The 22,227-nt window shown below is 39.4% G+C and overlaps 3 protein-coding genes across 5 annotated transcripts; all 3 read left to right on the top strand.

The window, feature by feature from the left end:
* Nucleotides 1–919: 919 nt before the first annotated feature.
* LOC117256235 (monoacylglycerol lipase abhd6-A-like) lies at nucleotides 920–11,672 on the top strand. 3 transcript variants are annotated; one of them, XM_033625529.2, is made up of 9 exons: nucleotides 920–1,032; nucleotides 5,146–5,261; nucleotides 7,495–7,654; nucleotides 8,377–8,490; nucleotides 8,897–9,029; nucleotides 9,120–9,277; nucleotides 9,392–9,446; nucleotides 9,617–9,717; nucleotides 10,944–11,672. In XM_033625529.2, exons 2-9 carry the CDS (start codon nucleotides 5,158–5,160, stop codon nucleotides 11,121–11,123), a joined length of 1,005 nt encoding a protein of 334 aa, XP_033481420.1. In that variant the 5' UTR covers nucleotides 920–1,032; nucleotides 5,146–5,157; the 3' UTR covers nucleotides 11,124–11,672. The 3 variants fall into 3 exon arrangements, with proteins under 3 accessions (XP_033481420.1, XP_078027017.1, XP_033481421.1); XM_078170891.1 differs by lacking the exon at nucleotides 920–1,032 and adding an exon at nucleotides 4,109–4,247; XM_033625530.2 differs by lacking the exon at nucleotides 920–1,032 and adding an exon at nucleotides 6,107–6,164.
* Nucleotides 11,673–12,669: 997 nt separating this feature from the next.
* rpp14 (ribonuclease P/MRP 14 subunit) lies at nucleotides 12,670–21,368 on the top strand. The gene is made up of 6 exons (XM_033625978.2): nucleotides 12,670–12,808; nucleotides 18,740–18,899; nucleotides 19,046–19,130; nucleotides 19,556–19,632; nucleotides 19,726–19,804; nucleotides 20,544–21,368. The coding sequence occupies exons 2-6, from the start codon at nucleotides 18,808–18,810 to the stop codon at nucleotides 20,598–20,600; spliced, it is 390 nt and encodes a 129-aa protein (XP_033481869.1). The 5' UTR covers nucleotides 12,670–12,808; nucleotides 18,740–18,807; the 3' UTR covers nucleotides 20,601–21,368.
* Nucleotides 20,628–21,368, top strand: LOC117256521 (hydroxyacyl-thioester dehydratase type 2, mitochondrial-like). The gene has a single exon (XM_033625977.2). The coding sequence runs from the start codon at nucleotides 20,628–20,630 to the stop codon at nucleotides 21,096–21,098; it is 471 nt and encodes a 156-aa protein (XP_033481868.1). The 3' UTR covers nucleotides 21,099–21,368.
* Nucleotides 21,369–22,227: the final 859 nt, after the last annotated feature.

The raw sequence follows: 22,227 nt of genomic DNA, 5'->3' as shown, positions 1-22,227 counted from the left end.
GCGCTACACACATGTTGTACTTTCGCACACACGTTTCTAAGGGACTGTACTTTACTTATCAGAGGAGGGACTGGCTGGGGTTTGACTTCCTTTTTAACTTTTTATCATGACCCTCCCTGGAGCTATAAAATATTTTCCCCTTAAGCCTCCCTGAGTGACTGGGGGAAAGTTCATGACCCTCCCTCCACCATTTACAACCATATTTTTCTATATTCACACCAAATGGTATGGAGCAAATGAGCAAACAGCATGGGAGTGAGATTTATCACCAAGACAAACAGCTAATTTATTCAACAAAATGCAAATCCTCCTTAAAAATGACATCATCACACAAGCTGTGTGTGCACTTCAGTGGAATATGGGTGCATGACAGCCACACAGAAAACCAACAAAATGAAGTAAGCCTACACATCACACATATTTCATTAAAGAAAACATGCTTTTCAGACCTACTTGTGAGTTTTGGGGTTCAGGTTCAGAGGGTATTTAAAACAAATGCAAAATAAGTCTATTTTAACTAGAAATCTCTCTCCTAGGCCAAAATGTAAAAACTATAACTCATAAGTAATGAACAGTCCCTAAATGGGTCCCTTATTATTTCTTGTAGACAGGTTTGTTAAAGCAGTTGTCAAGGGATGTAAACAGGTAGTTGGGAGTCTTCTCCAGAGCTTTCTATCAGAAAGGGATCATTTGGTTAAAGTGTGGACAAAACTCCTGTTTGGGGATAAAAATAAATAGATTTCTGCCAGAAAAGGGTTTCATGGAGAAAGCCTACAGGGGAAAACACTCCCATGTGCCAAATGGGACCAAATCTGTTGCCCTAGCAACAGAATTGCAATGAAAAGGTCTGTATGTGTTTGATATTTCCGACAGTACCTGAACGCGGTCCTGCCATTGTACTTCCCCTTTAAGTGCAGATGAAAGGCTGTTGTGTAATTTGGGTGAAAGAGGAGGAGGAAGAGGAGAAGGAAGAGGAGGAGTGGATTGAATGGTGGACACCTTGCGGTGACAGATCGAAGAGGACCCGGACAGGTACGTTTATTTCTGTACACGTGATAATAAACACGCTTTAATGGACATTAACATGTCTTCACTTCATCATCTGACTGTATGATCCAGTCAGTGTGTTTATGTAACCCACTGTGTCCTTGTTGTGCTCATGTTTGAGATGTGATGTTTTCGCCTTATACAGTCATAACCAGGACACATGTGTCTGTGAAATGTAATGTGTTTCTCTGCCGGTGCACAACGCTAATCTCTACCTCTAAACATTCAGTATAAAATATAATATTTATTCTAAACTAACAGGAAACAAGCGGTGATCCGGTTTAAGGAAGTTCCGTTTTCCGCTTCTTTACAGTCCTTTAAACACCTCCCGGTTGGTCCAGACGGCTCACTGTGATCCAGCATGAATAGATATTTGTCATTTTATGCAACTTTGTTATTCTGGCAAAACAATTACAAATCAGTATCTACTTACTTTTAGGTGCTTTCAGCTGCGTCACATGGTCTTCATCATTCCCAACCTTATATGTAACCTAGTCTACTTATTCATATACATAATTAATCATACACACAGACACACTGAACTCCATTACAGTTTTTTACAGACAACAAATAACTAAATGAAATCTGTGATACCAAAAGTTAAAAATAGATCAATTTAAAAAATACCGTAAAACTGAAAATTAATAGCCTATTATTTGCTTACATCACTGAACTCAACAGGCCTATATTTGGGACAGGCCTTTAATTTCGTTCACCAGCACAGACCAAGAAATACAATTTATTTATTCGAACCTCTATGAACATTAGTTGTAAAAAAATTTAGGCTTCAGATAACGTAGTAATTATAAATCCTTCATTTGATCTAGCTGCCACAGACGGAGCATCAGAGAGCGTTACGGCACTCAGAGATTACAGCACCTGGCATACTGACACAACACTTTATCCTGTTAAAACAATTCTCACAACTTTGGTTAATTTTTATGAAAATCCCTTTTAATTCTTTTGATCTGAGGACTGTTATGGACTAAAGGAATATGAGGGTAATAAAGGAATGGACACATAATTTGAGGCAGCCAACACCCTGCTTTTATACTTCCAAGAACTTCTATAAAAAAGAAATGAACTGCTTGGCAACCAGACCAGGTGTCTAATTGAGACAGGCGTTTATTTGTCAAAATGTGTAGCCACACTGGGCCAGTAAACTGGGCTGGGCGTTTAATTGAAGTTTTACAATACATGAGACCACTGGCCAGGATACTTTTGCATTTGTTTCAAATGTAATGCTGCTTCATTCATCACAAATTATAATATAGGTTTAACAGTTCAAATAAAAACTTCTTTTAGAGATGTACATACAAATCTTAGTATCTGGTTTGTCCCCATTTTGCTTTAATAGCAGCGTGCACGCGAGCTGGCATGGACTCCACAAGTGTGTGGAAAACCTGGTGACCCGAGTTATCCCGGCATGATTTGACAAAGAGCTCCTTGTGAGGTTACAAAGTGGAAGGTTTTCTCAGTCTTCAAGTGCTCCCTTTAACGTTCAATGGAGCTGCGGTCAGGAGGAAAGTCCATGACAGTCAGGACTTCTCCATCTTCTTTGGTCTTCATGGTGAATAGACTTGCACTTGTATAGAGCCTTTCAAGTCTTACGACCCATCAAAGTGCTTTAACTCTACATACCACATTCTCTCGTTTATGCTCATTTATGTGCTGGCGCCAAAGGCTGTCATACAGGGGGGCTACCTGCAAGTCAGTTACATGTTGACACACACTCACACAGTGACGTCACAGCCATCAGGAGCAATTTGGGGTCCAGTTGACGTGGACTTGAGTAGCTGGGGATCAAACTGCTGATCCAGGGTTGCAAAGCGTTTTAGAGTTCAATGCACTTTCTCCTTAGAAACCTTCAGTGTAGCCATGATTTGAGGTTGAGTAAATATTTATTTGTTTAGAATAACAGTTTGACTTCTGACACTTTGTCTTAATCCTGATGCCATGTTTCTCACCATCACAATGCTACTTCGTCAACGATCAGCTGGAAACATGAGGCACAGCCATATTTACGTATAACAAGTGAACACTGGCTGCAAGTTAGGTAACTTGAATGAGCCTCGGGTGAGTAGATAAAGTCCACCTGTGTGTCATCTGAGCACGTGTTTCAGTAGAAGGGAGACAACTCAAGGAAATCTGACCTATTGCACAAAGGAGTGACATTGACCAATGTCACATATTTGCTTAGATTTGATTACTTACCTAGAAATAGAGCAGGATGTTAAATATTTCTTCTTCATTTTACATGTCATAACTTCTTGTGGTGTTAAATGTTTCTAAATCCTCAAATTTTCTTATTATTTTCAGGTTTACATGAAAATATGAGACTTTAAATGTGGTCTCAGAGTTTTCAACTCCACTGTTAATGAATTCATATATATTTATGAGGATAGTGCGCATATTACATGTTTAAAGCAAGTCATCATTTGACAAAAATTTAACTCTATCAGTTATGCATTTTTTCTAAAAACAAGCTGTACATTGTTTAAAGACTATTAACATTATTGTGAAATAGTTAAAGTTGTGATCATGTGGACTGAAGCTAAAAGTTAGTCTGCTTAACCCCTTAAAACCTGAGCAAATTGTCTTTTAAAAACATGGGAAGAAGCCCCCCAAAAATTTGAAAGAAACTAGTAAAAAGAGAAAAAATTGTAAAAATAAATACAAAATTTAGAAAAAGCAAACAAACAAGAGAATAACCTGGAAGAATGCTAAAAAAAATTATATTAATTCTGTAACATAATTTAAAATAATTTTCTAAATCTTATAATTGTTTTATAATTTGTGGGACATTTCTTTCCAAGTTGCTCATTGCCTTTTTCCCCATGTTTTTGAAAGACATCACACCAGTTTGCTCAGGGTTCAAAGGTTTAAATACTTGCGAAAGGCGTCTGAAAGCAGCAAAAGAAAAGTGATGTCGCTCCAGGTTTCAAAGGGTTAAAGGGCTGGTCCAGTGATTTAATATTACACTTCCATAATGTGGCAGATAAATCATCGCAAGCTGAGATATCCTGACTTTTACTCTCCTAGTATGGGTCAAACTCCAAAAAACACTGGAGCCTGTATTTCCCATAATGCAACTTTACAGACCCTCACTACCTGTTCAACTCTCCATACTTCCAGCATTTAACGCAGGCTTCCTGTTTAAGCAGGGGTGTCCAAACTTTTTTGATTGGGGGCCACATTAGGTAATGTGAATTTGCTTCTCACATCATATGTGTTATTATAAAAATAATCACATACAAATGCGACAGCTTTCCACTGCTCCTTCAAGCATTTGTCTTCACTGTTGACTTAATGCTTCTTAGCTTTGGTCGTGTCTGACACCTAGCAGGAAGTAACTGCTGTTAGAAAAGCTCGTTTACCATCTGTACATGAAAACACATTAGTTCTACCTGTGTAGTTCCTACTTGGTGCCTGCCGACCAACTGAATAGTAGTCCTGCCATTGTGAGGTTAAAGGAGCAAATGCAAAGTGATCTTGCTTGATTAACCGATATTGTGTAGTGGGCCACATATCGTATATTTTGAAAGACAAGCCAAGGGCTGTTTGAAATCGGTTCGTGGGCCACAACTGGCCACTGAGCTGGACTTTGGACATGCTTGTGTTAAAGACATAAAAGTCTCAAGCACACACTGAGAATATTTGGGTTACTGAACACCAATTATTACAGTTACAGTTTTTGTGTAAACTTGGTGGTACGCTACTTTAATGCATCATGACATAAGGTGATCTGTTTTTGTCAATAAAACTGTGAGAAGCTGATTTTTTTTTTGCTGATGTGTAATAAACTGTTAGCTTGTATTACTTATTTATAAGGACACATAAAGGCCCAAAAATTGATGAGCGGGATTAAAATCAATTCTGAAGTCAGACATTTTGGAAAATTTGGGCCAGATTAACCTGCTGGGTGAGTTTCACTCTGCCTTCAGACTTTGTGCTAAGCTAGGCTAAAATCAGATCACAGCACCACTTCTGTACTGAGTGCACTGGTGTGAAGTCAGATGCAGCAGGGCTGATGGGTCACTGCTTTAGCATCTACACTTCAGAAACTGATCTGAGAGTCTGTGTGTTTTATTTTGAAAGGCATTTGCAGCAATGGAGCTGATTATGCTATCAGGAGGTATTCTGGTTCTCCCTGTCCTCGCCTTCATCACCTCCTTCCTGTTCTGGCCTGGAGTGCTCGTCAACGTCTACAACTGGTAAATACGCTCATACTGTAACAAAAGACTGGTTAGACTGGGGAGTGGTATTTAAAACATTCTGGTAATATCAGTTGTGTTTATTTGTGTTCTTGAAAAGAGTTCATATGAACACTGTTGGGATTTTTTTTTTTACTTTTAGAGAATATAAGAATTTCTTTAGGCTTATGACATTGATAAATAACAATTAATATGTTTTAAAAAACCCAACCATTATTCATTTCCATTTGACTTTTTTGTCAAAGCTACATGGAGACACCGGAGAGGGGCTAAAGAGCTGCACGGTGCCTACCCCTGCCCTGGTGCCACCCTTAGGACAAACTAGACATTACACCTCCTTCATCAGCAGCACAGTGTCAGGTGTCCTGTAGGGTTTTTTAAATTATCTGTCAGGACCTCAAGTTGTGCTCCAAACAAAATGTCCTGCTGTGGTGAACATATTTAACTCAAATCTGTATCGCTGCATCCAAAATCACACACTAAGCACTACATTACCAAAACGTGTACCATCGCTCAACATACCTTTGTGTAAAACAGTAGTATGTACTTTTTTGGGCGCACTGAGTTACTGCGTCACTTCCCGAGAGCCTTTAACTTTAACTGAAAAATCCTTTCACTGGATTAAAAAAGACACATACAGGTGATGCTTACTGACATTTTTTAAAATCTAAATATGCCTGTTTGTTTTCCTTGTCATTGGTATCCAAACAGATCATGGCTCTGTCCAGGGAAAACGAACGTGGATATTTAGATTAAAAAAAAACATTAGTCATCATCGAGTAATGTGTGTTTTTTAGTCTAGTCAGTCAAAGTTTAAATAATAAACATTAAATTTTAATTTGCAGTGTCCGCTGTGTCCATCCCAACTGACATTAGGACAGAGGCAGGGTACATGCTGTACAGGTCAGTAGACTATCACAGGGCTGACACATAGAGACAGACAACCATTCACACTCACATTCACACCTATGGACAATTTAGAGTCACCAGTTAACCTGCATGTCTTTGGACTGTGGGAGGAAACTGGAGCACCTGGAGAAAACCCACGCTGACACAGGGAGAACATGCAAACTTTGCACAGAGGGCTCCCCCATTCCCAGGGTCGAACCAGGAACCCTCTTGCTGTGAGGCGACAATGCTAACCACTGCATCACCGTGCTGCCTTATTTTAAATTTTTAGATGATAATATTTTTGTGACAGACTATCAGGTTTGTGTTCAGCTGTGTGTTACAGCATGTTGCTGTGCTGTAATTTACAGTTTTAAAATACAGTTTTGTTGTGAAGGAGCAGGACTGTGTGTGTGACCTGACCTTCTGGACTTTGTCTAAGCTGTAAAAAAGAGCTACATGTTGACCACTTGGCAGATTATTGTTGCTATTTCACTCTCGCACAGTGCTGAGTCAGTGTGATGTAATCGTGGTTTTGTCAGCAGCTCAGTGATGTCCATAAAATGTCAGTCAGAAGCATCACATGAAAGAAGATTGAAATTGAATTAGGAAAAATAAAAATTTACAAGAAACGCTAAAGACAGAACTGAAAATGTTCACGAGAAGCAAATGTTGAACATTTACCAGTATGAAAGAGGCACATGGTCTCTCACAAGTTTTTCTGAGAGGTTAATCAGGTATTTTGAAAGTGTGGTCGACTGTGTTCTCAGAGAAATGAGTTGCATTTTAGCCCCAGGAGCAGCACTGAGCAAATTTCAACAAGATTTCCAAGTTTTTCACATTCCTGCTCTCCACGGGATCAACAATTTCAATTTTAATGACCCCCTTGACCTTTCCTGTAGCACCACCCTCAGGACAATCTTTACATTTAAAGAGTCACATATGAAATTATAAATGTGTTGTCTCATAAAAAACAGCTGCAGTGTAGAGTCTTATGTGAAGCAGAAGTCAACCAACAAGTCTGTGTGCACAGTTATGTTTAGATACAGCTATTGTTGATTTTGCACGAACTGTTACAGCTCTGTAAACATTTAAGTCACCACTATGTGTCTGTTAAATACTCAGGATGGATTTACACTGTGTACAAGGGGTTGACAGAAGCTACATCTTTGACTCTGTAACCTTATAATACACTACTTTAAATCCTGCTTCATGTGCTGTGGAGTGTGATAATCACTGCACCCATCCCTCTGTGATGTTGGCATGAATCATAATTCTTGAACACATTATCCAGATGTCACGTGCACATAATGACTCCTGGTGATCTCGCTGTGATCCTCCTCAGGTACTGGCGGCGCAGTCTGGGCCTGGTGGTCCGCTACTCCCAGAGTGGATGTTACCGCTTCTGTTATTGTAGCCGCGGGACGCCAAATGGCACCACGCCATCACTGCTGCTGCTGCACGGCTTCTCCGCCACCAAGGACATGTGGCTGCCTGTCATTAAGGTAACGCATGCATACAGGGACAGACACAGTTTTTCTCACATACACGTGTATGCATGATTAGTGTCTTTGTCAAACATAGTGAAGAGGTAGTTGGATGGACAGTGGAAAGACAGAAGATGGAAATTAAATTCAGAGAATGACATAGACATAGAAGAGAGGTAGGAAGGAGGAAAGGAACAAGTGGAGGAGGAAAGGACAGAAGGTATAGAGAGACTAAATATGATTAAAGGAGAGTATTAAAGATGGTGGAAATGATCAAAGGCAAGATGGATGGAAGAAACCGAGGAGGGATGAGTGAAACACATAGGAAAGGATGTTAAGGTGTCAGTGTCTTCATATCAAATCCATTCTACTAATTCTATACATCATGTACTATTAATCGTCTTAATAGGGGAGACTGGGGTTGGTTGGCACATTTTTCCCTCTCTGCCATATTTCTTTGGCGTAAATTATGTTAGAATATTCTTATCAGCAGCAAATGAGTGGTTAAGGTTTCAGCTTTGAATAAATATGTTTTAATGAATGCAAATGTTTTTGGATTTGTTTTCGGAGATGTTCCTCGAGCTGTTTTAATTCAAGCTTTGTGAGCTCTGCAAACTATCTGCTTTAAATATATATTTCATTTTGTCACTTTTCCTTCTTAAAACCTTCCCAGAGTTAGTGAGTAATACGGAGCACATTTCGTTTCAATGAGTCTTGGGTCTGTTTGTTTTCTCCTCCAGTATCTCCCCAAAAGCCTGCATGTGGTGTGTGTGGACATGCCGGGACACGGGGGGACGAGTCGCACCTGTGCAGATGACTACAGCATTCAGGGACAGGTCACCCGAATCCACCAGGTCTGTAAAGATGTGTGTGTGTGTGTGTGTGTGTGTGTGTGTGTAGATGTGTGTGTGCTGAAACCTCTCCTTATTTATAACGCCAGGACCAAAGTCCCCGATGAAAAACGAGCATGTCAGAAAGCTTTTTGCTATTTCTGTTCTAGTTTTAAATCTTTAAAGTTTCACTCCTCATCATGGAGTCTGTCTTTGGCACCACCTGTCATACAGATGTCATACAAACACGTCTTCAAAGCAGCCCAGTCAAACTGAGTCAAACCAAGTATGGAATGATGTATGCAAAGGGCCAACAGAGACCATGACCAGCCCAGTGCTCACCACAGTATCTGGCTAATGATGCTACAGCCGGAGACGCTGCACAGAATCACTGAGCGGACGGATAACCCCTCTCTCTGTCTCTGTGCAGTTTGTGCAGAGCATCGGTCTGGACAAAAGACCCTTCCACCTGGTCGGGACATCGATGGGTGGGAATGTCGCTGGAGTGTACGCCGCCCATTACCCGACAAATCTGTCCAGCGTCACCTTGGTCTGTCCGGCAGGTAAACTCAGCAGACGCTCAAGGATTCAAACCTGAGACTGTTTGATGAAGCAGACTGACAGATATTCTCCTCTTCCTCTCTGTCCTCCAGGTCTGGTTTATCCCACAGACTCTGAGTTCATCAGTCGCCTGAGGGAGATTGAGAAGACTCAGCAGGATGACTCGATCCCTCTGATCCCCTCAACTCCTCAGGAGCTGGAGGACATGTTGAGACTCTGCTGCTACACCCCCCTCAACCTCCCCCGACAGGTACATGCCGTGCTACCTGGTGTTTAATCCAAATTTAGACTCGTCATACAACAACACTTTCAATATATCAGTCTAGTTACTGTTAGTAATTCTAATGTGTGTGTGTGTTGTCAGGTCCTGCGAGGTCTTCTTGCCAACAGGATCCCCAATAATGGTTTCTATAAAGAACGTCAGTCTGCTCATATCACATTACCAGCACGCTCTCCTCCTCTATGACCTCCTCCTTCTCTCCTCATCCATTTCCCCTTTTTAAATTTAAGACGTGTCCATTATTTAAATATCACAATTACTGTATGTGTTTGTAATATGCTCCTTAAATTTATTGTTGTTGTTGCTCAGTGTTCATGGAGATTATCGGGGAAAAGTCTCGTCACTCGCTGCAGGAAAACTTACATCTGATCAAATCACCCATCCAAGTCATCTGGGGGAAGGAGGACCAGGTATGACTGAATCACAGCGATACAGCAGTGGTCATTTTAAAAAGTCCTTTCAAGGAAATAGCTGAATAGATTTTCCTGTTAAGAGATTTATTGTGTATATTGAGTATTGTTTTCCAGGTAACACTCATCATGTGACCGTCAAGTTCCATATATGGATTTCACCTGAGTGCATGTGCAGTAAAAGTAGATTAAAAAAAAAATGTTGTTATGCAAAACAGCATTCAAAATATGACGTAGGTGAAGAGTCAAAAGTAAAAGTAGTCACAGTCATATATCATTATATTAATGAATCTCTGTTATTGATGCATCAGGAGCAGTACTTTAATGTTATAGCTGGTTAAGATGGAGCACATTTTATTTTATTTTATTATATATTTTTTGGTAGTTTAACCCTTTGAAACCTCGAGTGACATCACTTTTCTTGTACTGCTTTCAGGTGCCTTTCGCAAGTATTTAAACCTTTGAACGCTGAGCACATTGGTGTAATTTCTTTCACATAACAGGGGAAAAAGGGCAATAAGAAACCTGGTAAGGAATGTCCCACAAATTGCAAAAAAATAAAGAATTATTTTTTAAAATAGGGGAAAAAAACTTATGAAAATTTACATTTATAAAAATTATTATTACATTTTTTAAATTATGGTACAGAATTACTATAATTTTTAAGCACTTTTCCAGGTCATTTCCTCGTTTGTTTGTTTTTAACTTTCTCTTTTTGAACTAATCTTCTTGTTTTTAATTTTCTCTCTTTACTAATTTCTTGTAAACTTTTTGGATAATTTCTTCTTTCATTGCTCACTGCCATCTTTCCATGTTTTTGAAAGAAATCAAGCCAAGTTGCTCAGGTTTAAAAGTGTTAATCAATAAAAGTGAGTCATATTTGATATACTGATCACATTTTAATCATTAGAGCAGCTTCATATTATTTTATTTGTGCCCGAACCCCTAAATCCATCTTCAGGATGTCGTCCTTTGGGCTTTTAAACACAAAGCTGAGCTGAGGCTGATGGAGTTTCATTAGTTTTGCAGGTGTTTGGTCATAAAGCATCAGACAAATTAAGATTTTGAACCGACTAGGGCTCTAAATGGGAAATAAAAACACAAATATGAACCTGTGAAAAGTCGGGAGATCACCAAACTCATCAGGATTTATCCTCTGGGTACCATGAATGTCTCTACCAGATGTTGTTATATTGAGCTGGTATTAAACCTGTCTCCTCTCTCAGGTAGTGGATGTGTCGGGGGCAACAGTGGTGCAGGCAGCGCTGCCAAACTGTCAGGTGGCAGTGTTGGAAAACTGTGGTCACTCTGTGGCGTTGGAGCGGCCGAGGAAGGCTGCCTCGCTCATCATGAACTTCATGTCTGCACAGGCAGTCAATGGTGAAAGCTCTAAGAAACTTTCATGAAGAAAACTTTTGATCTGTTTGACATCATGATGGAGGATGAAGGCAAGGAGCATGAAGATTATGATGATGATGATGATGATGATGATGATGTAAACAGTGAAGGAAATTACATTGATTGTGGTGATGACAATCTTTTATAGGTCGATAGAGTTTATTTTTACCAGAGCTTACTTCATTGAAAATTGATTCAAAGCACAAAGTGGGACAGGAAGTCAGATGTCCCTGAAGTTTTTAGACACATGGCACCCTGCAGGAGGCTGTGGTCTCTGTTTTTGATGTTAATGTTGAATGAAAACATTCCACGTTGGGATTGTTGCACATTTCTCTCTTTGAAAAAAAAAACAACTGTATTTCAGTCTCTTATTTCATGTGACTACAGGCGTTTGTGTGTGAAGTGTCCTGCTGTGAATTAACTGCATATTTAAGTTCATAAAAACACATGCAGAATGAAATAAGGAATAAATCATGTACTGTAGGTGAATGAGCACCTGTAACTGTGACACAGAGACTGTTTATGGACTGCAGAAATAAATCTTATACAGAAATAAAGAGTGGTTTTATTGAGTTTGAAATCAATAAAAATGTTAGGTGTGACAAAAGTTGAATTAATTCATGGTTGTCCTGGAGTTGGAGGGTTATGTTTCAGTTCCTAGTAATGACCTTTTTGCTGGCCAGTATCGGGATTTTGAACAGATAAATGTCCGTCTTATGAATAATATCCTCAGGTGTTAATCCCAAGTACTGAAATCGTGGGTCCTTTGGGATCTTGTAACCTAAAACTCTCAAGAATTACAATAACTCGATCCCAGAATGTAGTTTTATACATGACCAAAATACATGTGAGTGATTGGCATTCGCCTGCCCACAGAGTCTCCAGCAATGCTGTTGTTCACCTGATTGTTTATATATTGTATATGGTGTGATAAAATATTGAATTATATTCTTCCTGCCAAATTCTACATCTTTATAGAGCTGGTGGAGGTTTGCTGCGTATCATCTTCTGACAGATTCATCTTCAGTTCTGCTTCTCATGTCGATTTCACATAATGTTTTCCTTTAACTGCATTTTTGTTAACTCTTATACAAAGCATTTATTGTTTAAAGCATACCTAACTTTTTGCTGTATTTTCTTTTCTTGATGGAAATGGGCCTCCATATGGGAGACTCAAATTTGAACGTGTTTTCAAAAATAGAAAGTGCTGTCGAATTGCCTACCACATTTTAATTTGACTTATGTTGTGTATATAGAAAACAAGAGATTGTTTCTGTGACTAAAATGTTATCAATACCAATTTTCAAGTTTTGAATAGAGAACTACATGACAGAAACAAACTGGGTCTAACTTGTAATTTTCTTGTAATGTGTTTAATTGCTCTTTTATAGTTTCAGTTTTTATTTCTATCATTATTTTTACGTACACTTTCGGTTATTGACTTTTTAAAAATGCCTTCTCAGTCTATGTGTAATTATTTCTGCCTTTATTCTGTCCAAAGACTTCTATTTTCCCTTGTTACCTTGTGATTCCTGGATGTTCGATCTTGTGACAGAGTGATGCATCACACTATTTTACCCCTCTTTGCTGTAGTGACTGCGCATGCGCTGGCTCCATTGCCATGCTCGTCTCAAAGTTGAAGCTGAACAGTTCACAACAAACACGCTGACATTTCTCTACGTTGATGCAGTTGGTGAGTAAGATGCTGGAAAACTCCACCTGTTTGTAATATTTTAACAACAACGACGCGCAGTTAATTTACAGTTCGCTGTTTTTAGCTGTCAGTGTAGCAGCTACGAGCTAGCTTAGCTTCAGTTAGCTAACGTTAGTTTACAGCTTGACCTCCTGTGAGCTAGTTTTAGTTTCAGGTTTGTATCTGATATTTTATGAGGAGCAGTTATTCTCTCGGACGTGTCGAGCCTGTGAAATGAAAGTGTAATATCTGAGACGTTTGTCGACCGACTATAGCAGCAAGTTATCAGATGTAGCCTGGCTGTTAGCTGTGTCTTGCTAGCTAAGTTTGAGTGTCAAAACAATGTTCTGCTGTCAGTGTGCAGCAACAAAACATCAATAATTTTAAATGACTATGTTTGACCTCTTTGTTGTAAATGTAAATTTGACCAGAGGAGGTTTAAATTAATTTGTTTTGTTCCAGTGACCTTCAAATACAAAAATACTGGAGAGACTTAAATCCTCTTGTTAAGGTCTTATTAGAAAACAGACAGCATGTTTGTTTTAACTGAACACTGATGATATTTGTAATGGATAACCATTCATTTTTATTAAGCCAAAATATACATATGTATGTATTGTGGCTATGGTCCACCTCATAAATACCATGTATATGTGAGACTGCTGCCATAATGGTTTTGACCTGTGAGTTGAATGAAAAGTTTTAAAAAGTAGAGGATTTGTAAACCATTCTCTTACAAATATATATACTTTTCTCTGTTTAGTTGTTGTTCAGCATCTTAAGCTGGGTCTGGTACCAAAGAACTTGTTTTGGACAACAATAAACACCGAGTAGAATCTAGGGTTGCAACTGGGACATATCGATACAGGATGGTATCGCGATATTTTTGTGTGGCAGTATCATATCGTCACATGGTGCCAAGTATTGATTTTTTTTTATTATATAAGTTTTTATTATTACAAACAGCGCTCAACAGTGCAAGCATTTCACTCGCATTTGCGACTAAAAATAGGTGTGTGCAAACTGTAAAAAATATTTAGGGGCACGTGCACATCAAAAAATCAGCCGAAGCAGCCTATGTTTTTGTCAGTAAAAAATATGATAATCTTACTGCAAATGTTGGAGGAACTCCAGCCGCCTTCCCTCTTCCCTCTTCCTCGTGTGCCACGGTTATGGGCGGTTTTCCAAGCCACTGTCGGCACAATGAATATAAGTCCCACTGTCGTCAGGGTGGGAATAAGTCAAAGTGTGGAGGAGAAGAGGGACCGGGAAAAGCGGCGGACCTCCAGGGAAGCCTGCTCCGTTCTCCCTGCAGTTAGGGACCGTTCGCCACGGTACCGCTGCTGGGCAGGGTGGAAATAAGTCTTGCAGAGTTTCAGAGGACCTGGAGAATGTTTTAGGATAGTAATAACATTATATAAGATAATCATATTGCAAAGATAATATATATAAGATAACATTAAAGACAAAATTAGATTGCAATACTTTTTCAAAACTTGATGATTTTACCTTTCTGTACATTTTGTATACAAATTCATTAAATAATTTTGCTTGTAAATGTCTATTTGCATCACGTTTATTACGGAAAACACATTATTTGATCAATTTACATTGTGCCCCTAAGTTCTTTGTGCGCTCCTTACTTTTTCAACTTAAGAGCACATGTGCTCCTTGGGAAAAAAGTTAGCGTCAAGCCCTGACAAATACAAGTTACACTTTAGGTAGCTTACTAGAAGAATATGATCAATTGCTTTTTCAATCCACTAGATACATTTTGCTGCTTCAAAAAATTTCAGTGAGATGAAAAGACTTAAAACTTTATCTAACTAGATAAAAGGGATGCTGACAAAGTTTTCATTTAAGGACATAATTTGCATTTGAAAAAGGTAACAAATCATAATCTATTTTATTGAAATACTCAGCATATTACAACATATTTAAAATTGCAATAATATTATGTCATGACTTAAGTTTTGTGATTATACTGCATGGAGCCTCTGGTGATTCCCACCCCTAGCTGCAACTAGTGATTACTGTTGTTATCTTTTCTGAATATTACATCACTTGTGTAATCTATCAAAGGGCAGACAGTTCAGTAAAATGGTTCAGCACAGTCTGCCAGAGCCTAACGTGACGTCTTAAAAAATAACTGCTCATGGAAACACTGAATTTTGTAGTGACATTAACAATTCAATTCAATTCAATTTTATTTATAAAGCCCAATATCACAAATCACAATTTGCTTTACAGCATACGACATCCCTCTGTCCTTATGACTCTCACAGCGGATAAGGAAAAACTCCCCAAAAAACCCTTTAACGGGGAAAAAAACGGTAGAAACCTCAGGAAGAGCAACTGAGGAGGGATCCCTCTTCCAGGACGGACAGACGTGCAATAAATGATGTACAGAACAGATCAACATAATAAATTAACAGTAATCTGTATGTGAGAGAGAGAGAGAGAGAGAGATGTCTTTGAGGGACATTATGTTTGCTGCTTCTTTTAAAAGGTCACTTTAATTCTTCAATCTCATATTGTCTTTCTGATGTACTCGACACACTAATAGTCTCTAGATTTAAAACTAAAGGAAGCTCCACGCCTGAAATACTTTAGTTCTTACACACAGTAAGTTGATAATCTCACATTGTCTGTCTGTGGACTACCAGTTTTATCGTGTTTTTATTTCAATCTTGTAAATAATGAAAATAAATTAAACGAGGGTTGAATTCTTTAATCCTAAATTTCTTTTACGCAGGACCCCTAAAATCACTTTCTGCCCCACCAGTCTCAAATCCAAAGACACCCAGTGACCCCTTCAAACACCCCGCTCATGTTTTGTTCTGTCCCAATGAAGACAGGTCTTCCAAAGACCGCCCAAAAAAGGGGGCGGGTCACTTTGTTTTGTGCACTAAATTTAAAGCCCATCATCCTACCTTTTGAGTACAAAGTGCAATGAATAAAAACACATCTCAATTTTCTTACACACTATTGAGACCCATAATGAAGCTTGTGAAATGTGTTTAAGGCTGCATTCTTGTTGAGACTCATTGTATTAAATATTTATCAGTCACGATGGGCAGAAGATGTTTAGGTTTCAGAGAGAGAGAGAGAGAGAGAGAGAGAGAGAGAGAGAGAGAGAGAGAGAGAGAGAGAGAGATATGCAGGACAGACGGTAATGACAGTAGCTTACAACAACATTAATGAAAGTAATAATGTTATAGTTATAGTTCTGGCTATTGTGGTACAATATGTTGAAAGTACAGTCAGGTCCATAATTATTTGGACAATGATACACTTGTCATCATTTTGGCTCTGTACACCACCACAATGGGTTTTAAATGAAACAATGAATACCTGCTTAAAGTGCAGACTCTCAGCTTTCATTTAAGGCTTTTTTCCAAAAATGTAGTATGAACCATGTAGGAATGACAACCATTTCTTCACACAGTCCCCCAACTTTAAGGGCTCATAAGTATTTGGACAAACTAACATAATCATCAATTAAACAGTCAGTTTTAATACTTGGTTGCAAATCCTTTACAGTCAATGACTGCCTGAAGTGTTGGACAAATAGGCATCATCAGATGCTGGGTTTCTTCCCTGGTGATGCTCTGCCAGCCCTTTACTGTAGCCATCTGCACTTCCTGCTTGTGCTTTGGGTGTTTTGCCCTCAGTTTTGGCTTCAGCAAGAGAAACGCATGCTCAATTGGATTCAAGTCAGATGATATGACTTGGCCATTGCAGAACATTCCACTTCTTTGCCTTAAAAATGTTTTTGGTGGCTTTTGCAGTATGCTTCAGGTCAATGTCCATCTGCACTGTGAAGCATCGTCCAATGAGTTTTGAAGCATTTGGTTGAATCTGAGCAGATAATGGTGCCCCAAACACTTCAGCTTTCATCCTGCTGCTCTTGTAAGCAAGACAAGACTTCACTAGAATAAATACAGAGGGTTTATCACAAGATGCAAACCATTGGTTAGCCTTAAAAATGGAAGGCCAGATTAGAGTTTGTCAAAAACCATCAAAAAAGCCTGTACAGTTGTGGAATAGCATACTATGGACAGATAAAACAAAGATCAGCTACCAGAATGATGGGAAGACGAGAAGGAAGAAGGGAAGGAACTGCTCATGATCCAAAGCACACCACCTCATCAGTGAAGCATGGTGGAGGTACTGTTATGTCATGGCCATGTATGGCTGCCAGTGGAACTGGTTCTCTTGTATTTATTGATGATGTGACTGCTGACAAGAGCAGCAGGATGAAAGCTGAAGTGTTTGGGGCACCATTATCTGCTCAGATTCAACCAAATGCTTCAAAACTCATTGGACGATGCTTCACAGTGCAGATGGACATTGACCTGAAGCATACTGCAAAAGCAACCAAAGACATTTTTAAGGCAAAGAAGTGGAATGTTCTGCAATGGCCAAGTCATATCATCTGACTTGAATCCAATTGAGCATGCGTTTCTCTTGCTGAAGCCAAAACTGAGGGCAAAACACCCAAAGCACAAGCAGGAAGTGCAGATGGCTACAGTAAAGGGCTGGCAGAGCATCACCAGGGAAGAAACCCAGCATCTGATGATGCCTATTTGTCCAACACTTCAGGCAGTCATTGACTGTAAAGGATTTGCAACCAAGTATTAAAACTGACTGTTTAATTGATGATTATGTTAGTTTGTCCAAATACTTATGAGCCCTTAAAGTTGGAGGACTGTGTGAAGAAATGGTTGTCATTCCTACACGGTTCATACTACATTTTTGGAAAAAAGCCTTAAATGAAAGCTGAGAGTCTGCACTTTAAGCAGGTATTCATTGTTTCATTTAAAACCCATTGTGGTGGTGTACAGAGCCAAAATGATGACAAGTGTATCATTGTCCAAATAATTATGGACCTGACTGTATATATTAATATCTGGCAGTATACATGTGTGACAATAATCATTTGTGTATAATAACAAAGAAACAATATTTGATGTGGAACAGTCACCATCATGGCCAACAGCCTACCTGATCCGCTCAATAGATCTGTATAGGCACCAATATCAATATAGCATTTTGGATCATTGCATCCTTACAATCAACAGCCCAAAACACAAAGATATTCAGTTTGCAGTGATGAAAAGAGGTGCAACAAATCCTCACATTTTAGTAGTTGTAACCAGTGTTTGATTTATTTTTTTTCCTTTTATAAACAACTAAAGTGATCAGTGATCAGTCATCAAGAATGTTGTTAAATAATTCCTATTAATCAACTAATTGATTAATTGTTTTGGCACAAAATATTAGTTGGGAGTTTAGTATAGGGATGCACTGATGTAACTGCACTGATCCTTTTTTCACAAATTTAAAGTGGTGTTTTTCTTTATTTTTCTTATCGCCAACAAATTTCATGAAAATACCAAAAGCAACAATGTGTTCGTCTGTTTCGCAACACTTCTCTTAATACTTAAAGACTTCTCTTCTCTATCTGCAGCACCGAGTAGCACCAAGTGAACTTATGATGTCATAAATCTTTAGACAGGTTCATGAATATAAATTAAATATAAATATATAAATATAAATAAATAAATATATATATATATATATATATATATATGTATTATATTATATAAATATAAAGTATCATTCATTTCCTCAAACAGCTGGTGGCTGTAACTTCCAGCAAACGTTACTCATACAGAAGACAACAGTGCATTTGTTAGGGACTACTTTCAGCGGTGGATTAATCCACATTTGATGCTTTAATGAGTACAAGGGGGGAAAAGGGGCAGTATGTGTGGGATTGAGTCAAAATAAATAATGCATCAAACTTATAACAACACACCCACCATCACATTTGACTTGTCTGAGCCTTGTTACACACAGTGTGTGGTTTAAATCATATCGAGTTGAGGTGATGTCTGTTTAACCCTCAGTGGTTTGTTTTTATAGTCTGAAGTCAGCTGATCGACCTGCTGCTTGTCACCTGTCGGAGTCCGAGTCGCTGATGCTTTGATATAATGAGCTGCGTCGAAGGGAAGAACGAACCTGCAGTTTACCAACGGGTCGTGTCCAAGAACGCCTCGCCGTACCACTACATGAAAGTTTGTCTGTAAGTCACCATTTATTGTTTCTTTTTGTGTATAAAATCTTTTTATTCAAATTGATTTTGTGGTTTATTCACAATATCTGTACATGTCTGTCAATCACTGCGACACCTGTACGTCCATCCAGCGTGATACTTCTGTGTGTTTTCAGTGTGCTGGAGGATGAGTCTACCAGACTGAGTGCAGTCGAACTGAAGCAGTTCATCATCACAGGTCTGAACAGTCTGTATGGAGAGGTGAGATCATTAATAAAGCCGGGTATTGATGGTTTGATTCCCACACTGTGATCTGCTCTGAGGCTGTGAGGACCTGTGAATGGGAGCCACCAGAAAATGCCAAGATAGTTCTGAAAATACGTAGTAGTAATAGCAGATTAAAACTCAACTGAATTGTCAGACAAAAGAAGAAACTTGATGACATCACAGTGGAATTTAGGACCTAATAAAGGACATTTTCACTACTTCCTAACATTTAAACATTTAGACAAATACACAAGTAATCAGCAGATTATTCAATATACTATATATAATAATAATCACTAATTTAAGCCCTAGTTTATTGGAATTGAAGAGGTCATGTTTTTGTCTCCAAAATTATATAAAATGTAAAAGTAAGGTTTGTTTTGTTTGTTTTGTTTGTTTTGTCATTATTCGTGTTTCAGGTGGGAGCAGCTTTGAACTTTGACCTGTTGAAGTATGATGAAGACACCCTCACTGCTCTTCTGCGTGTTTACAGCAAGTGAGTTCAGCAGCTTCAGGATGGGAAAGAAAAGTTTCACTCCTCCTACACTACATGTTTTTTTAATTTGTATATCTGTGTGTGTGTTTTCAGGGGCTTAGTGAAGCTGTGGAGCTCCCTGACTCTGCTGGGCTCCTACCAGAACCAGGCCTGTGCCTTCAGAGTGCTGCAGGTCAGCAGACTTCATTTCATGTTTTGTATCAGCTGCTGAGGGACCGTTTAACTCTGACTGATGTCTGTGTCTCAGTTCAGAGGCTCACCTCTAAATGTATGACTTGTCACTGCTGGAAGTTTGACCGAGTGTTTGATTTTGAAAGTTCTGCAACGTTCTAAAAACCTCCCGGTTCACACCAATGCAACTAGATGAGACAGTGTATCATCTCTATGCAACAGCTCTCTGTACTTTAATTCTGATTTTCAGCTTTTCATGCTTATTTTGTGGCTGGATATAATTTGTAGCTTCTTAAAATATGAATGAGGATAGTGATAGTGAGATACTGGCTACAGCTGCATTTGTATTAGTGATGAAATGGTGAAAAACAGAAACAAAATGATCGTCAGATGGACTGTATTCGTAATATATATACTACAATAATAGAAGTAACCATTGTCATTTAATCAGTCAATGAGAATGTGTGTGTGTTAGGGAGGCATAAGCACATACAGCGAGTAGCAACAGTGCACCACCGTCCGACACCGGCACACTGTGAGGACGGAAACAGAGGGCTTGGCAGGAAAGGAGCACCTGCTGCGGCAAGCAAACACGCTGTCTTTGGTCATTTTGACTTGACCAGCTGTTTTCACTACAAGCTGATTGGCTGTAGATGACCAGCAGACTATGTACAAACTGTATAAACAAATCTCTCTCTGAGATACTAAAGACCATCCTCCTTTCTCTCATGTCTCTTCAGGTGTCTCCGTATCTCCTTGCACTGACAGGAAACAGTCGGGAGCTTCAGCTGGACTGAAAGAGGAGGACCTTCATTTTCTTCAGGATGAGGTTCATGTGGAGCAGCATCTTTAATAATCCGGGGCTGCGCCTCTCCCCTCCCTCCTGCCGGCTGCTCCACATCGGCCAGAAAGCCTCCCTCACCAAAGCGTTCTCCTCCCAGGATGTGGAGCTGTTCGCCAAGCTGACGGGCGACACCAACCCCCTCCACCTTGACCCGGCCTATGCCAGCACCACCGCCTTCGAGACACCCATCGTCCACGGTGTCCTCATCAACGGCCTGATCTCAGCTGTGCTCGGCACCAAGATGCCTGGCCGTGGCTGTGTCTTCCTGTACCAGGAGATACGCTTCCCGGCACCACTCTACATTGGCGAGGAGGTGCTGGCTGAAGCTGAGGTTCGCAAGATCAAGATGTCGTTCGCCTTCATTGCCGTGACGTGCTCTGTCAAGGACAAGGTGGTGATGGAGGGGGACGTGATGGTGATGATGCCCGAGGACCAGCAGAACAAGGAGTGAGAGGAGGAGGAGATGAGGAGGGCAGTGACACTCTGAAGTGACAGATGTGGTTACAAAATGGCTGCTGCAGCGCTTACACAATGGAATTAGCTTTAAGTTGTGATTTTTATTTTAACGCGTAGTTGAATGCTGACAACAAAAAGTGCGGCTGGACAGAGCAGCTAACAGAGAGACGTGTTAGTCACTCAGAGATTTATTTTTAAGATGTTTAATTTGTCAGATCTGCTCTGTAGTTTGTGTAAAGTGTGGAATAAAAACTCCAAATGATCAGTTTTATTGTTGAATTTATCAATTATCAACCATTCACGTTTTGTCACACTAGAAATTCAGCAGTGATTAATTCAATACTTTTCTCATGTTACCCACTGCTACCTGTGTCTACTGGTCTTTAATTTCACTTCCACTACACTTTCCATGGCCTGGTAAAGTGTAATCAATATTTGTGACCATGAGCCATGAACTGTCTGGAAGCCAGAAACCAGAGAAGTCTCAAACCTGTGATGTCCTCAAGTATAAAGTCTGAAGCTGCTCCACAGACAATGAATGGGAGACTGATTTTGTGGATTCACAGAATGTTTGCTTTCTTTTTTTATACCCAAATGAGCTTTATTTCTATGGTAGAGTCCTCAGTTCTGAAACAGAAGATGTTCCCGTATCCTCAGAACATTCCTCTGAGTGCTCTCAATGTCATCTAGAATATCTTTCACTATTCATTGTTTGTGGAGCAGCTCCAGACTTGATACCCTATGACATCATAAATTTGTGTTTTAGCGCTCTAGTTTTTGGACTTAGGAGAGAGTTGTTCATGTTTACTTATATTTTTGGACAGTCTTAGAACATAGGAATAATGTATGAATTTTGAAAATGGCTGTAGTTCCTCAACAGGTGCTGTCATTGGTGACTTTGTCTCACCTTATTTTTCCCTAATTAAGAAAGTCCAAATCAGCATGTGGACTTTTTTTATCGTCACATTTGCCGCCTTTAAACGTGTTAATTATTTAACACTTTGACCTCTCACACGCTGATAGTAGAAAGGTCACTTCATGTAAACTGTTCAGATCGGACCTTGGAACATAAGATTTTTGGTCATAACCAAATGTAGAATGTTGTATTTCATATCATGAAGAAT

This window comes from Epinephelus lanceolatus, chromosome 1 (assembly GCF_041903045.1).
Source record: "Epinephelus lanceolatus isolate andai-2023 chromosome 1, ASM4190304v1, whole genome shotgun sequence".
NCBI lineage: Eukaryota > Metazoa > Chordata > Actinopteri > Perciformes > Serranidae > Epinephelus > Epinephelus lanceolatus.
Note: the sequence above shows the minus strand (reverse complement) of the source record. Positions and strands in the feature narration are given on the sequence as shown.